This window comes from Sciurus carolinensis, chromosome 5 (genome assembly GCF_902686445.1).
Source record: "Sciurus carolinensis chromosome 5, mSciCar1.2, whole genome shotgun sequence".
Taxonomy (NCBI): Eukaryota; Metazoa; Chordata; class Mammalia; order Rodentia; family Sciuridae; genus Sciurus; species Sciurus carolinensis.
The window spans coordinates 42966570-42983229 of NC_062217.1; the positions used below are offsets into that span (position 1 = coordinate 42966570).

Genomic DNA, 16660 nt, shown 5'->3' on the forward strand with positions numbered 1-16660 from the left:
TGATCTAGTCATTGTTTTCTGTGTTAGTATATTTTATACAAATTATAATGCTAAAGTAATACCTAGTTACTTTTTACCACATGCTTTCTAATGTGATGGCTAAGCTTTTTTTTTTTTTTTTTTTTTTAATGGAACTTGGGGAAAAAAAGGCTTATTCATCCCATTAAATAATATCTTGTGGGCTGGGGATATAGCTCAGTTGGTAGAGTGTTTGCTTTGCAAGCACAAGGCCCTGGGTTCGATCCCCGGTACCACAAAAAATAATAATAGTAATAATAATATCTCACCCATTATCACTTTAAGACCAACATTATAACAGAGGTTCATTCAGTGCTGTTAACAGTTTAATGTCAGGATTTTAATGATATGACTTGGTGAAAAAGCTATATGTACTCAAGCCCTGTATCAACATCTGCAAATTTAACCTTCCTGCTATCTTTCTTCAGCCAGTACTGCCCTTTTTGACCTCAGAAAATAAGGTAGAAGAGGAATGAGAGAGAAATCAAAGAATTAAGTATATTAATACCTAACCATTTTATGTACTTACTTCAAGATATTTTTATAGTGGAAATAGACAAGGAAACTTTTTTTTTTTATTACTTGAAATTGAACCCACAGCTACTCTACCACTGAGCTACATCCTCAGCCTTTTTTATTTTTTATTTTGAGATAAGGTCTCACTAAGTTGCTGAGGCTGGCCTTGAACTCGTGATCCTCTGCCTCAGCCTCAAGTTGTTAGGGAGGATTATAGGTGTGCACCACTGTACCCAGCTGACAAAGAAACTTTTTAATTAGTCTCTTGAGAGAGAGAAATTTTTCCCTAAAATGAGTTCTTTGCATATGTATATAGAGAAACATTTATGTAGAATATACAGTTTATAGAGTATTGAATATATTGAGAAAATATGTGGAACATAAATTGTAACTTTAAAAGATCCTAAAATGAAGTAGTTTATTTTTATTTAGTGTTAATTTTTGTATGTGGCATATTTATTTTAGATCGCCAGGATTCAAGAAGCCATAGTTCAAGAAGAAGTTCTCCTGAATCAGATCGGCAAGTCCATTCAAGATCTGGATCTTTTGATAGCAGAGATAGGCTTCAGGAAAGAGATCGATATGAGCATGATAGAGAGCGGGAGAGAGAGAGGAGGGATACAAGGCCAAGAGAATGGGATAGGGAAGCTGATAAAGATTGGCCTCGGAATAGAGATCGGGATAGATTGCGAGAACGTGAGAGAGAGCGAGACAAAAGAAGAGACCTGGACAGGGAAAGAGAGAGACTAATTCCTGAATCTGTTGAAAGGGACAGAGATAGAGAGAGAACTTTTGAGATTTCTTCTCAAATAGAGTCTGTGAAACGCAACGAAGCAAAACTAGAGAGTGAACATGAAAGAGACCTGGAAAGTACTTCCCGAGACTCTGTAGCTTTGGATAAAGAAAGAATGGATAAAGAACTAGGATCTGTGCAAGGATTCGAAGATATGAATAAAGCTGAGAGAACTGAGAGTGTGGAAGGTGAGTGCCTTACTGATTTCTCTGTTACATTGTTCTATTCCTTTTCCAATTTCATGAGAAATAAATATTTTCTTTTGAAAGGTCATTCACTGATAGGCAAATTCACTCCATTAGGGGAAGTAGATTCATAAGGAAAATTCCTATAATACTAAAATATGTCTTCCACTCTAGTACAAATTTGGCTTACATAATCCTACTGAAATAAAAGAATTAGTGATTAAAATAAAGAGATCAAAGAATGAAGTAATCAGTTCTGTGTATGCCAGACCATTGAAATAATACATTGCTTAGATGCAGTGTCTATAGATTTTTTTAAAAATTTTTTACAGACTACATTTTGATTCATTGTACATAAATGGGGTACATCATTTCGTTTCCATGGTTGTACACGATGTAGATTCATACCATTCATGTAATCATACATGTACATAGGTAATGAAGTATCTATAGATTTTAAAGAATAACTATCACATCTTTTCTTAAATGTTAAAAATAAAATCACAAAAGTTGAAATGACATTTTAGTTCAGAGAGGGATTCACATAACTATTAGTGATTCCTGTTTTCTAGGGCAACTGAGAACAAATATATGAAATAATAACACTTGCTGAAACTGCATTTAATGGCAGATCAACTGTAGAACCCTGCTGGCACTCCTCACTCGTAGAACAGGAACACAGAGAAGTCAGCATCAACACCTTGGCCCAGTCTGCGCTGGTCTGGGGTCTGGGCTCTGTGGAACCTCACTCCACTGCCTCTACTTTTCACCTTTCATTACCACTTTGCTAGACAAACTATCTCATCATTGGGTTAAGGGGACTCTAGCTTCATTTGCAGGAGTACTAACACAGTGATTAGTTTAGTTATATTCAGTTATACCCCAAGGTTGTGTACCTCAGTACCATTTATATTAAAGTAATATAAAGAATCTGTGGTAGAGCTGGGCTTGATAACACACACCTATAATCCCAGCAGCTTGGGAGGCTGAAGCAGGAGAATCGTTAGTTCAAATCCAGCCTCAGCAATTTAGCAAGGCCCTAATCAACTCAGCGAGACCATGTCTCTAAATAAAATGTTTTTAAAAAGGGTTGGGGTTGTGATTCTGGTTAAGCACCCTTGGGTTCAAACCCTGGTACCAAAAAAAAAAAAAAAAAAATTCTCATGTAGAATTATTTTTGTCAAGCCAAACGGGCAGGGTGTGTGTATGTGCGTGTGTATACATATAGAACAGATGGCATATTGAGATATCTATTTAGATAACTAAGAGATGTTATAAACAATGGATTTTACTATAGCTCAAATGCTATTATATGGCAGATAAAACTAATAATAAAATATTATTGCCTATGTACTATCTCAGAATATTTGCCTTCAGTATACTAGACAAATCGACTCATTCATTCCCATTCTCTAGTCCTTTTTTATACCTGAACCATTTCCTGATAGACCTTTTCCCTTTTATCATTTCTTCCTTACTTATACTTTGTCTCAGTTATTTCCTCTAGGAAGCACCTCTGCAAAAGGCACTTTTTCAAATTCCTGTTGCACCTTGTTTGTACATCTTTTATAGCATTCCCATCAGCATTATAATTATTTTTCATTAAATTTCTCCCCATTGTACTGTACTACTTTTTAGGGACCAGAGTTTTTCATTCTTAATCATCAGGGATGCTTTAAAAGTCTGATAAATGGAAGATGTGTTGTGTCTATACATGTATGCCCCACATCTTACTCCTTGGTGAATTACAGCCTAGGTTAATAGGGGTGATGGTCCCCCTAAGAATTCTACTGGAATTTCTGTCTTCCTGAGACTGTCTGTTTCTGGTGTCAGTGCTTATATCACTGTTCTGAAATAATCTATTTCCAGGCACCAAGATTATGATTTTTTTAAGTTTTCTATATGATAGCATCTAACCTATAGTAAAATCCACTACTTTTAAAAACAGACATCTCAATATGCTGTTATACCTATTTTTGTTCTATTTGACTTAACAAAAACATTTCTGTTCAGTTTTTTTCATATTATGTTTTCATCTCAAGTTTAAGTATAAATAGCATCACATCATGAGCCATGATTCTGATGGAAGTACAACCTTGGGGTATAATTGAACTAATCGTAATAGCACTCTTGTGTATCAGTGTCCTTCATCCCTAAAATGTTACCCTCTTTTTAGTTGCAGCTACAGATAATGCAGCATAGAAATTTAGAGGTGAATCATCTACTATGTGATATATGTATTCACATATATATATGTATATCACATATGAAAATGAGTTGAATAAGCTTAAAAATTTAAAAGTGCTATTATATATGTTTAGATATATATTTATATAACCAAGTTATTAAAATTGGTTGCCTTGGAAATGAATTGGTGGGGATATAGGGAGGTTTTTATAGAATTTAATAGAATAAAAATCAGAATGATGAGAAACATTTCATAGCCTGGTATTTTATTTGCTGCACATTCAAACCCATGCATCATAGTGTTGTGGTTTGAAAACAAGAGTTGTAGATTCCATAAAGTACATGGATTGCTAGTAGAAACATTGAATGTACTCAGTAGTTAGGGTAGTAAACATAACTAACTCACTGGGAGACAATGTTCAGCATAGGTGCTAGTTGAGAAAAGTTGATACAATGTATGTATACTACTGATACCAACAAGAATATTTTTAAGGTATATCATAGCATTCTTCTAAAATCACATTCATTAATTAGAGGAAAATGTGGGGATAGGGAAGAGAATTAATGATACTTTTTACCTCAGTGCTAGAAAGTTCTTTCTATAATGAGTGAAATATCATGAACTAAGACTTAAGTTTAAAATACCTTTTTAGAGTAAGTTTGCAGTGAACCAGTCATGTGGTGGCACACACCTGTAATCCCAGCTACTCAGGAGACTGAGGCAGGAGGATCACAAGTTCAAGGCTGACCTGGGCAACTTTGCAAGACCTTGTCTCAAAATAAAAAAGGTTCAGAATGTAGCTCAGAGGCAGAATATTCATGGTGGTTCAATCCCCAGTTCCACCCCCCAAAAATAAAAAAAAAAAATTGCAAGTTTTTTTTAAGTAATGAGTTTATATAGCTAAAGAAATTATTGCAGTCTTTTGAAGTTAGAAGATTTTTCTGAATGTGAAAGTTTTGTTGTCAAAAATTAACAAAATACACATAATCAGTATTATTGTATTCATGGTAGCTTTTTATTTCTGATATTTTAATTGTGACCTTATCTGAGATTACTGTTCATGTTGTGTTCTTATCACTAAAAGTAAATTTAACTAATTAAATTTTATTTTTTAGTTTTCTTTTGAAACTATGAAGTGTTTGATTAGTTTAAAAATATAATTTTCTGTTAAAAAAAATGCTTTTCACATTGTTATAGTATGTACAGCCTTTACTTTTTGGTTTGACTTAGTCATCCCTTCCCTTTAATACTTTTTTTTGACATGAAATTAATTTGTGTATTAGCAGGAGATGATGAATCCAAGTTAGATGATGCGCATTCATTAGGATCTGGTGCTGGAGAAGGATATGAGCCAATTAGTGATGATGAACTAGATGAAATTCTGGCAGGTGATGCAGAAAAGAGAGAGGACCAACAGGATGAAGAAAAGATGCCAGGTAATCATTTGCAGAGGTGGTTGAACATAAGAATTATCTGGGGATAATTTATGGTAGTAAAGTATTCTTTGTTTTCATGCTATAAAATTTTGTATAAGGCCTTTAAAAATTTCCCCTTTATGTTTTAATTAAGGTTGAAAGATCAATAAAAAGAAAATTATAGTCTATGTGCCTGATAGTTTTTAACTGGACATTGCTTCTGCAAAAGGCTCATTTGAAAACACAAAACTGTGCTGGGCATGGTGGTGCACATCTGTAATCCCAGTGACTCTGGAGGTTGAGGCAGAAGTATCACAAGTTTAAGGATGGCCTCAGGAACCCTGACTCAAAATAAAAAATTAAAAGTGTTAGAGATGTAACCCAGTGGTAAGGCACCCCTGGGTTCAATCCTCAGTACCAAAGAAAAGGAAAAAAAAAAAGGCAGAAATATAAGATTTCCTTTTTAGAGTTTAAGATTTATATTGTATGATGTGGATTCTAAACAAATATTGATTTGCCTCCTAGTGTTCTACATGGTAGACGTACAATGATGCTTCTCAACTGTGGTGCAATAAGCCAACTTTTTGAACAGCCATTCAAAAAAAGTAGTTGAAATTATATTAATTATATTTGAATATATTTGTAACTTCTTTGTTTTCTAAATTCAGTAATTATTTCTTTACTTATTGCACTTCGTACATTGCCAGAACTTACTCAAGTGACTGTCCCATGAAACATCCCTTGACATTCTCATTGAATCGTATCAATTTGTGTGTGAGTGTTCCCGACCTTTTTTTCTTTTTTTTTTTTTAAATCATAGTGAAGGTCTGTTCTTGGTCTGACTACGTAAAATATTTTTCTTTAGTTGTAGATGAACACAGTACCTTTATTTATTTATTTATTTTTATGTGGTGCTGAGGATTGAACTAGGCGAGTGCTTTACCTCTGAGGCACAATCCCAGCCCCAAAATATGAAATTTTTATTTTGATTTTTCTCTGCTCTTATATTTCACAAATTTTCATACTAATATAGAAGATATAATTGTTATCTTTGTCATTTTCTGATATTAGATATTACTAAATAGAACATTATTATATTTCTTTAGCTGTTCCTTCTGGATGGATTATTTGCTCTCACTGTTAATAATAGTCACTGTCTGATCCTTAGAGGAATTTCATAATTAATTATTTTCTTTATAATGTATGCGTATGTGCATTTGTACAAACTAAATATGCTCCTAGATTTAATCCTTGTCAGGATTCTGTTACCAAATTTCAAAACATCAGGCCTTATCTTAGTGAAATAATGGAGTTCTTTCATTGAAAGTCTCCCATTTAATTTTTCAATGAGTTATTTTCTAGGGTTCAGTTAGCTTACGTGTTCTCTTTTGATGGAGAGTTTTGAGATTCTAAATATTCATTTTTATAAGAAGACTTTCATTTTAAGAAAACGATTTTATTTATTTATGTGTTAAGGCTGTGTTTACTTGATTTATACAGTCATTTGCATGTAACATATCCATGACCCCCTGCATGCTTTAAATTATCTCTAGATTACTTCTGATACCTACTAAAATGTAAATGCTTTGTAGATTGTTGTTAGACTATATTATTTAGGGAATAATGACAAGAAAAAAAAGTCTGTACATGATCAGTTCAGACTTGTTTTTCTGTATATTTTTTATCTGTAGTTAGTTGAATCCACACATACAAAACCCATGGTTACCAAGAGCCAACTCTATTCCTCTGTAGATAAGACTTCTATTTTTTCTGATGTGAAGAAAAATGTTATTCTTTAACTTTTTACAGATCCATTAGATGTGATAGATGTGGATTGGTCTGGTCTTATGCCAAAACATCCAAAAGAACCACGAGAACCTGGGGCTGCACTCTTAAAATTCACACCTGGAGCTGTTATGCTAAGAGTTGGAATTTCTAAAAAGCTGGCAGGTTCTGAGCTCTTTACCAAAGTCAAAGAAACATGTCAGAGAATTTTAGAAAAACCCAAAGGTAATTCCATTTTACTTTAACTATGTCATGTCTGCTGTAACTATTAGGATGCTATTGAAAAGAATTCTGTTTAGTTATGTAGGAACTATAGGAACTTTGTTGTTGTTGCTGTTTGTTTTTTAGAGCAACCATTTATATTCATTATTTAGTTCTCATGATCAAAATTCCTTAATTTATTTTTGAGGAAAACTTAATCCTACAGAAAAGTTATAAAAATAATAAAATAAACTTTCTGTATTAAAATTTAACAAAGGACTTGCTTAATGATAACTTAAGTAAGACCTGAAACTATGAACTGTTTGTAAGAGGAAGGTTTGATTGTTGCTTAAGAATCAGACCTTTCCTATTTTTTGCTGCTGTGGTGGTAGTATTACAGATCTGGGACCTTCCGAGAAACTGAGGCAGTGTGAAGACATCCCCTTCAAACCCTGACTCTTGCAATTAAGTCAGAAAGATTTCAGAAATGTTGCTCTGAGTAATAGGAATGGAAGTTTCCAGAGAGGCCCAGGGTGACATCAGACTTTAAAGTCCCCACTGTCATGGCAACTCTAGGTCACCTTGGCCCATCCTGACTGGTTCTAATTGAATTCTTAACCATACATTCTTACAGATTTTATGGTTAGGAGGAACTGTTCTTATCTCCCAGAGTTTCAGGATCTGGTCACAAAAGTCTCCTCCTTCACATAACTTGGTTTCCTCTTATCCACATTATTTTGGGCCTGCATTTCTCCTACAGTGAACAGGTAGTTTGCTGAGGAATGTGACATACATATCCTGTCCACTGAGGCCAGGCAGGGCTGCAGGTAAATTCCTTCTTGAAAAAGAAAGCATGGTAGGGGTCAGCAGAGTGTTCCCATTTTATAGAATTATTTTCTTAACCTGTGTTCTCCCATTTACATATGTCTATTCCCTAACAGTGGTACTAGAGAACTGATAAAGGATGCTGAATGTATGTTTCATATGGAATGGGACTTAGTTTTGTTTATTTCTACATCCAGTGTCTAATTTTCTCTTTATACTAATTATGCATTGCATATACCAGTGCCTGACACATAGTAGATACCCAGTACCATTGCAAAATAATTGATACTCATGTTTGTATTCATTTGGTCTGTTCTAGTGCCCCAAAACTGAAGAGAGCGTATCTCCATGCCAATTATTTTGCATCCTTTGTTTTACTTGTTCTTCAGTTTGTGTTTATAGTCTGTCAAAACCATGAAAAGACTAGAAGTTTAGCTATGCTATACTCTAAAGAAGTTTACAGGAAAGCCAGCCTCAGCAACTTAGCGAGGCCCTAAGCAACTTAAAGAGACCCTGTCTCAAAACAAAAAATAAAAAGGGCTGGGGATGTGGCTTAGTGGTTAATCACCCCTGGGTTCAGTCCCTAGAACCAAAAAAAAAAAAAAAAAAAAAGTATACAGGTTTCCTAGTCTTTTACATATGTTAAAGAAAGTGTTTTGCATCTTGTCTGAAAACAGAAGGCAAGGATGCCAGGAATACCAGCAAAATCTGTCCTGTATAGGCTGGGGTTTTAGCTCAGAGGTAGAGCATTTGCCTAGCATTTGTGAAGCACTGGGTTCTATTTTCAACACAATCAATCAATCAATAAAATAGATTCATCACAACTAAAAAATGCTTTTTAAAAAAATCTGTCCTACTGAACAGTTTTCAAAAAAGAGTGTGGGCTTAATGCAGATTTAATTTGTTTGTGATTATAGTGGAATGGAGTACATTTTTGTATGTGTATATGTGAATGCCTTTGTGTATATGCAAATGCCAATGGGTACTCGTGTGTGCATGGGTGCGTGAGAAAGAGAGAGAGAAACAGAATCGTCTGAGGAATTACCTTATTTTTCCTTTAAAGTATCCCAGCCCAAATATGGAGATTCTGATTTTGTAGGTCTGATTGGTGTATTTTTAAAAACTCCTCAGGTGATTCAAATAGACTTCAGAGTTTGGGAACTAGTTTTGAGTTAGTTTTTATTTATTTATACTTATATACCTATCAATTAGGTACAAACCTCTTCGCAACATATATTATATAAGAGTAGTTTCTTGTTAATTTTCTAATTTCATTGCTTATACTTTGCATTTCAGAAAATCCAAATGAATTGTGTAATGCAGCTTTGTTCATTCTCTATCAAATGTGTCTGATTTAGATTTACTTTGATACTATTTACTGCTTTCCTTGGTGGAGTCTAATTAACAACCTGTTTGGTAATGTCTTAGAAACAGAGGCATACCTGATGCTTTTGTAACTCTTGACCTTTTATTTGGTACTGATTGGTCCTGTTTTGTTATTTTTACTTTTTAATCCAGTAAATTTTTATCAAATATTTTCTTAATTCTTCTGGTTTTAAGTGTATGTTTTGACTTAAAAATGTGTTTTTACTAATTTAATACACTGTCTCAAGTTTTTATAGTGATTTACAGATAATCTGACTAATAACTTTTTTCTCTGAGTTGATTTTTTTTAGAGGTCACATCTTGGGTATTATTATATTTGAATCTCACTATAATACCGTGCTGAAATCTATAACTTTAAGTAGTAGTTGATGGAAATCAACATACTGAATTTGATTTCAGAAATTCTTAAACTTTTCTTCTCATAGTCAATAATCAGAGTCTACATTCTCCCCATGTTTGCTTTTCTTTTATCTTAAATAAATTTAAAACAGTCAGAATATTTATTTTTGTTTAAAACCAGCCACATACTATATTGAAGGTCCTTTACAGAGAATATATTGCCTTTAATGTAAAATAATTTTCACTGGTGTTGCTAACTTTGATAAGTCATAAATTCAGCATTCACTTAAGCCATTGATAATACTTTTCTACTGTAGGAAAACTTAATACACGTTTATTTGTATTGAAAGATGCAGACAATCTATTTGAGCATGAATTGGGGGCTCTCAACATGGCTGCATTGCTACGAAAAGAAGAAAGAGCAAGTCTTCTTAGTGATCTTGGGCCATGTTGTAAAGCACTGTGCTTCAGACGGGATTCTGCAATTCGAAAGCAGCTTGTTAAAAATGAAAAGGTACTATTATTTCCTTGGAAAAAAATACAAAGTAAATAGTATTAATGACATATTTTTCATTTGACTGATTAACAATGAGAATGCAGTCTTGAGTTTTGTTGTAAGTGTGGTTTTGTAGTACTTTTACTTCCATAGCATTGATCAATGATTGTTTTGAAAAATAATTATTTGTTCAAAACTTCATGCATAAAAAAGTTTAAAATATTCTTTCTAGAAAATGTTTTGCATAAGTGAGAAGCTTTGTCAGAGAAGCAGACATATTAGAATGTATTCAAATTGAAGATCAAAAAACAAAAATTCCCAGATACAGAGGTGAGAATATTTATAGGAATAGTGCTTATGAGAATGCCAAGTTGGAAGAAAGGGAAATAAATGAAAGTTATTAAGTTTAAACATTTGCTTGAGAAGAATAAAGGAATTGAGAAGTAAGAAAAATAAAGGAAGTTTAGATATGGAAGGGAATTAAAAGCATCTTGGGCTTTTTAAAGTTAGTAAACTGGCCTTAAAATCCTTTACTTGTCAAAAAAAATAAACAGTAAACTGGAAATTTTAGTTTTGAGGTGGGTGTGATAGGCATGAGTAGTATGACAAAAGAAGCTAATCCTAAAAAGTTAGAAAAACATTAACTTTTACTAACTTTTCGTAGGTGCTGTTGGCAAAACAGAATTATCTTTGAATGTATAACATTACTAAAGAAAAGGCTGTTTCATTAAAGAAAAATACTTAGGTTTTGGGGGGAGTATTTAATTTATAAAAATAAGAAAAATTAAAGTGAAAACAGATATGCAGAAGAGACTTTTAAAATATTAAATTGAGACTGTATAATCACCAAGTCTTCCCTGCTTAAAGACCTACTTCAAAATTACTTTTGACAATTGCTTCAATCACTTTCTTTTGCCCCTCCCACTTGAACATGTAACTTGTGTCTCCTTATTTTTTTACCTAGGTGCCCATCTCTCCCTGCAGCCTTTCTCAACTGACCATTTCTCTGAGAGAATTAAGCTCCCCATACCCTAAACATTTGTGGAATAAATCACCTTCTCTGTTATGCACCTAAAATGATACCCAGTGACCCTCTTTGCTATTAAATTGAAAACTGTTATTCACATCATTTTCTGTCTGGTTCAGATAAGGAATGTCAGTTGAGAAAGACAATATGGCTTACAATCTCATTAGAATCCTATTGCTTTTATTTATTTATTTATTTTTGGTACCTGGGATTGAACCCAGGGGTGCCTAACCACTGAACCACATCCTCAGCCCTTTTTTATATTTTATTTAGAGATAGGTCCTCACTAAGTTGCTGAGGCTACCTTTGAACTTTCAATCCTCCTACCTCGGCCTTTGCAGCCCCTGGGATTACAGACAGGCACCATGTGTTACACCACCTTCGTTCTTCTAACATGCCATGGTGCTCCTCAAAAATTTTAATAACAAAAACACCCCTGAAAATTTCTCATGGCGAATCTTTGTTCAGAACCTTATAATCCTTCAGTACAAGACAGAGACAGTTAATATTTGACACATTATAAAAAGTTTTAATGGCACATTATAAATGTCTGAAATGATTCATCTGAAGAAAACATTGCAAATTTTCAGATTTTTCAGTGTTAAAAATATTGGTACGAAAGCTAAAAGAAAAAGACACAACTAAAGAAAAATAATTACAGGTTCTATACAGTGTATGCAAAATACTAAGAAAAACCTTTAAGTTCTATGATTATAAAAGAAAAGTACATAATAGGACCATTCATCAGGGTAAGTGGTAGACTCTTACCAGATGACAAACAGTGGAAAACTGTTGACCCTATATATTGGTATCATCTCTTCTAAGGAGAATGAATTTTAAAACTTATAATTTACAGTGTATCTCAGGAGAAATAGGTGACAGATACAAAGAGAACACATAGCTGTTGTAAATTAATTTAAATCTCAGTGTTAAAGAATTAAAAGGAGTGGGCTGGGGAGATAGCTCAGCTGGTAGAGTGCTTGCCTTGCAAGCACAAGGCCCTGAGTTTGATCCCCAGTACCGCAAAAAAAAAAAAAAAAAAAGAATTAAAAGGATATTCAGAACATGTAACAAACCAAAGAAGGAAATAATAATAGAACTCAATGAAATTAGTGAAAACAAAACGGTTCTTTGAAAAAAATTAATAAAATTGATAATTCATTACTCAGACTGACAAGGCAAAAAGGAAAATACAAATGATCAGTATCAGGAATGGAAATAGGGATATCACTACAGATCCCACAGGTATTTTAAAAGCTAATAAGGGAATACTAAAAATAAATTTGCACATAAATTTGACGATTTAAAATAAATGGATTGAGTTTCATAAGGCCACAGGCTACCAAAAGTTACTCAAGAATAGATAACCAGAATAGTCTTTAATCTATTTTTAAGTTGAATTTGTAGCTAGACCCTATAACTAACATAGTAGTTAATGTAATAGTTCTTGGTGAAGGTTGTAGCCAGTTCAGTAAGGCAAGAAAAAGAAAGGGCATATAGATTGGAAAGGAAAAAATAAAGCTGTTTGTATTAGTAGATATAACATGATACCTATGTAAAAAATTTCAAGGAATTTACCAAAAGAAAAAAATCCTATAACCAATTAGTGGGTTTAAGAAGGTCATAGGAAACAAGGTCATTGTACAAAAAACTATAGCAATGAGCACCTAGGCACCAAAATCTTAGAAACAGATGTAGCTGGAAAATATCATGCTAAGCAAAGCCAGTCCCCCAAAACTAAAAGCTGAATGTTTTCTCTTATATGTGGATACTAATTAACAATGCACATGATGTTTAACATCATTAAATGTAAATTTACTACATGAACTAGAAATTCCATTACTAGGTATTGTCTTAGGTGAAAACTTATGTTCATATAAAAACCTATACACAAAAGTTAGTAGCAACTATATTCATAATCTCTAAAAACTAAAACCAACTCCAGTGTTTTTCATCTGGATAATAGATGAACTGTGTCATAGTCCATACAATAAGTTTACTAAGTGTCACCAAAAAGTATCACACTATTGATACTGTTAACAAATGGATGACCCTCAAAGATATGCTGAGGAATGGAACTAATCTCCAAAGGTTATATACTGTATTCATATAATAGTCTAGAAAAGGCAAAACTATAATAGAGGATGTATCATTGATTGCCAGGGGTTAGAGTTGAAAAAAGTATATGAATACAAAGGGGGCAAGCAAAGGGAGTTTGAGTGATAAAACTTTTCAATCCTAATTGTCATTATGGTTACTTGAACCTATACATAAGTCAGCCTCATAGAACTAACATAAAAAGTTAATTTTACTGTTCCTCAACTTATATAATAAAATGTTTTATAAAAAAGAATATAGGTGTGTGGGGTACCATTGTGCATGTCTGTAATCCCAATTACTTGGGACACTGAGACAAGAGGATCACAGGTTCAAGGCTACCCTGGGCAATTTAGCAAGACCCTGTCTCATAAAATTTTAAGAAAAGGGCTGAGGGTGTGACTTAATGGTAGAACACATGCCTGGCATGCACAAGGCTCTGGGTTTAATCCTCAGTAACATACACAGGCATATACATAAAGAATACAGATGTGAGCCAGGAACCACTATCATTTATATTTGAAGATCCTAAAAGAGAAGAGGAATAGCAGAGTGCTGGTAGTATTAAGATCTTACCCTTATTTCATTATGCACACAGTTAGGGATGATTCAACAAAATTTTGTGACAATAACTTTCCAAAATGCTAATGTTACTTTACATTACAATAATATATACATTTTAGTGTATGGTAGTATCCATATATTGCATGACCAACCGTCTTCTAAAGAATTATTCAGCTGGAGCTCAGTGGAATATGGGACATAAACACTTGCAAAAGAAAAATGGAAGGAAAAAAGCCATATTTCTTCCCTTCTTTAAATTTAAGTTTTGTCAAATAAAAAGATTGAGTTAGGGTGTAGCTTTATAGAAAAGATTTTATTCATCACATGAAGAAAATAATGCCATTCAATAATAGAATTTTCAGTGTTTTTTTTTTTTTTTTCTTGTTCTGTCATTAGAAATGATGGAGTAAAAACTGCTTGATTACCTGTCAGGAACTGCTGAGAGAATTTCTGCATTAAGCAAGAGATTAGACTAGGTGCTCTCTGAAGTTTTCTTTCTTTTCTAAGATTCGTTGCGTCTGAAACATTTGTAATTTTGCTTTTAAATTCAGTAAAGCTAGTTAATAGCCATTCAAAATATATAACTTTATAACTTTGATATTTTTGGTAAAGGTTAACCTCTCTGTCCTTCCTATTATCAACTAATAATGTACATTTTTTTTCCTTGTTTTTGTTTTCTCCAAATAGGGTACTGTAAAACAAGCTTACACAAATGATCCAATGGTAGACAATGAATTATTACGATTGAGTCTTCGGTTATTTAAGCGGAAGACTATTTGCCATGCCCCAGGACATGAAAAGACTGAAGATAATAAACTATCACAGTCCAGTATCCAACAGGAACTGTGTGTGTCTTAAGACTGAACTTCATTATGACATTTTGGCACTATCTTCCTTCAGCAGTACATATTCTTTTTCAAAGTTCTTTGGTTTGACAAACGTTACTAGTGGCAAAGGCAGAAAAGATTTATCAGCCATGAAGTAAAGAAGAACTTTGACCTTTAGAGACACTAGTTTTGGCTAACTTAAGATTTTACATTAATTTTTATACTGTACTTGATACTCATGCAGAATAATGTGAAAGCATCTAGATTTAGTAGTCTGTACCTTTTGTTAAAACTGAAGATTTTGGAAAACGGTCGTCACTGGTCTTCCAGCTTATGAATATTTTTTATGAAATGGAACCACTGATTTATATTCTGGATCATCTATACAGAAACTATGATTTTATTCAGAAACAATGTTCATCAAAGTAATTGCACACATTGTGCAACACCATGTCGAACAGAACATTTGAAAGGGAATGCTGGTCTAGCATAGTGTGTTTATAGGCAGATCTCTAGAAGAGTAAGCCAATTTTTTTTTTTTTCCTTTTAAAAGTTCTAAAAAAATTACTTCATGGGTCTTTGATTTTTTTAATGTGTGTGAATTGTTTGAGTGTATATTGGATGTCTGTATTCTGAATGCTTTTTTGTTGTTCGTTTTCAGAGACTGTGTATTATTTTTATTTTTAATAAATGTACCTTACCTTTCCTTGTTGTAGATTTACTTTGCTCTTCATTAGTTTTATTCCTTATGTTCTGAAACATTTATCATCTACATTACAACTTTGTGCTTCAAATATTTTCCTGCTTGTGTCATTATTGGACAATTGGACATAGTGTGATTAAGGGTTGAGGATGTACTTCAAATATAGCTAGTAACACTTGAATTAAACTAGTAGTTAACAAAGTTATGTAATCTGAGGCTTAAAAATCTACCATTATATTCTTCAGTACTATAACTAACACATTATGTCCCATCATCATTTATATAGGACACTTATAAAAACCTATAAAATTATATAGGGTATCTATAAAATAGCACAATGTAATTTTTTTTTAGGAACTCTGTATATAGGATGATGGGACATAATGGGTTAATTGTATTAAACTGCCTCCATCCTATACTATGTAAAATGAATTTACTTTTTAAAAATTACAGCATACCTTCTTTGTTCTCTGTACAAGCTTAACTCCCGAAGTGAAATCTTAGAAGGACTCGAAATGGACTGCAAGCTGCAGAATTTGTGAGCAAAAAGTAGTAATAGTAATAATGATAATAAAGGAAACCAATAAAAAATGTTTAATTCGATCATGTCCTTTCACAGATTTTTATCAGAACTATGAGCCCATGTTACCTGTCTCAGTAGTTTTGTTTCCTTCTCTCTAAAAGTTAAGTTGTGACACCAGTGTGAATTTTTTCTTCATTTGAAGAAACATTCATTGTACAGTTAATTTATACAATATACCCAACAAAGGAAATAATCTTATTTTCAAATGACTTTGAAAGCATGTATAAGAAAATCGCTAACAGAGAAGGGGAAAAAAAGGAATCATATTTTCCTGGTGTCCTTTTCCTTTAGTAAATGTTTTAAATAAAGAAAATTAAGACCCTAGAGAACGAATGCCTGATAGGAAACCACTTCCTGATTATAGTGGATAATATTGTTCTCTGTAGCATAAAGAGTTAAAGTTATTTTTAAAAAAAAATTTAAATTGAAAAATTTAAAGTCATAAAATTTTTGGTTCCCATAATTGTGGGATATGACAAAAATAATGATTTTTTTTTCCATTTGTTCACTATGGAAATATTTCAAAAATTATAGAATAAAAATTATGTAGTTAATCTGCCACTCAGTTAAATCTTGCCTTTTTTATTTTGAATTTTTTTTATATTGCAAAAGAAAATTTAAAAACTGTTGATTGTTCACTTGGTCACAATATTCAGAGCTTCATGTTCCCAGTGGAAATGTACTGTTAAGTCTTAATTTTTTTTTAATTCAA

General features: G+C 32.9%; 1 protein-coding gene and 1 non-coding gene across 8 annotated transcripts in view; both read left to right on the plus strand.

Moving 5' to 3' along the window:
- Zc3h13 (zinc finger CCCH-type containing 13) overlaps positions 1-15968 on the plus strand; it is an 87143-nt gene extending 71175 nt beyond the window's left edge. For 5 of the 7 annotated variants that reach the window (XM_047552058.1, XM_047552062.1, XM_047552059.1 and 2 more), the window contains 5 exons: positions 1000-1515; positions 4984-5136; positions 6925-7125; positions 10002-10165; positions 14523-15968. In XM_047552058.1, the coding sequence (XP_047408014.1) occupies positions 1000-1515; positions 4984-5136; positions 6925-7125; positions 10002-10165; positions 14523-14693 (1205 nt within the window). In that variant the 3' untranslated portion in view covers positions 14694-15968. The remainder of the gene's footprint in view (positions 1-999; positions 1516-4983; positions 5137-6924; positions 7126-10001; positions 10166-14522) is intronic. The other 2 variants (XM_047552061.1, XM_047552064.1) reach the window with 1 other exon arrangement.
- Trnaa-ugc (transfer RNA alanine (anticodon UGC)) lies at positions 184-257 on the plus strand. The gene has a single exon. It is a non-coding gene; the product is annotated as a tRNA-Ala (tRNA).
- Positions 15969-16660: the final 692 nt, after the last annotated feature.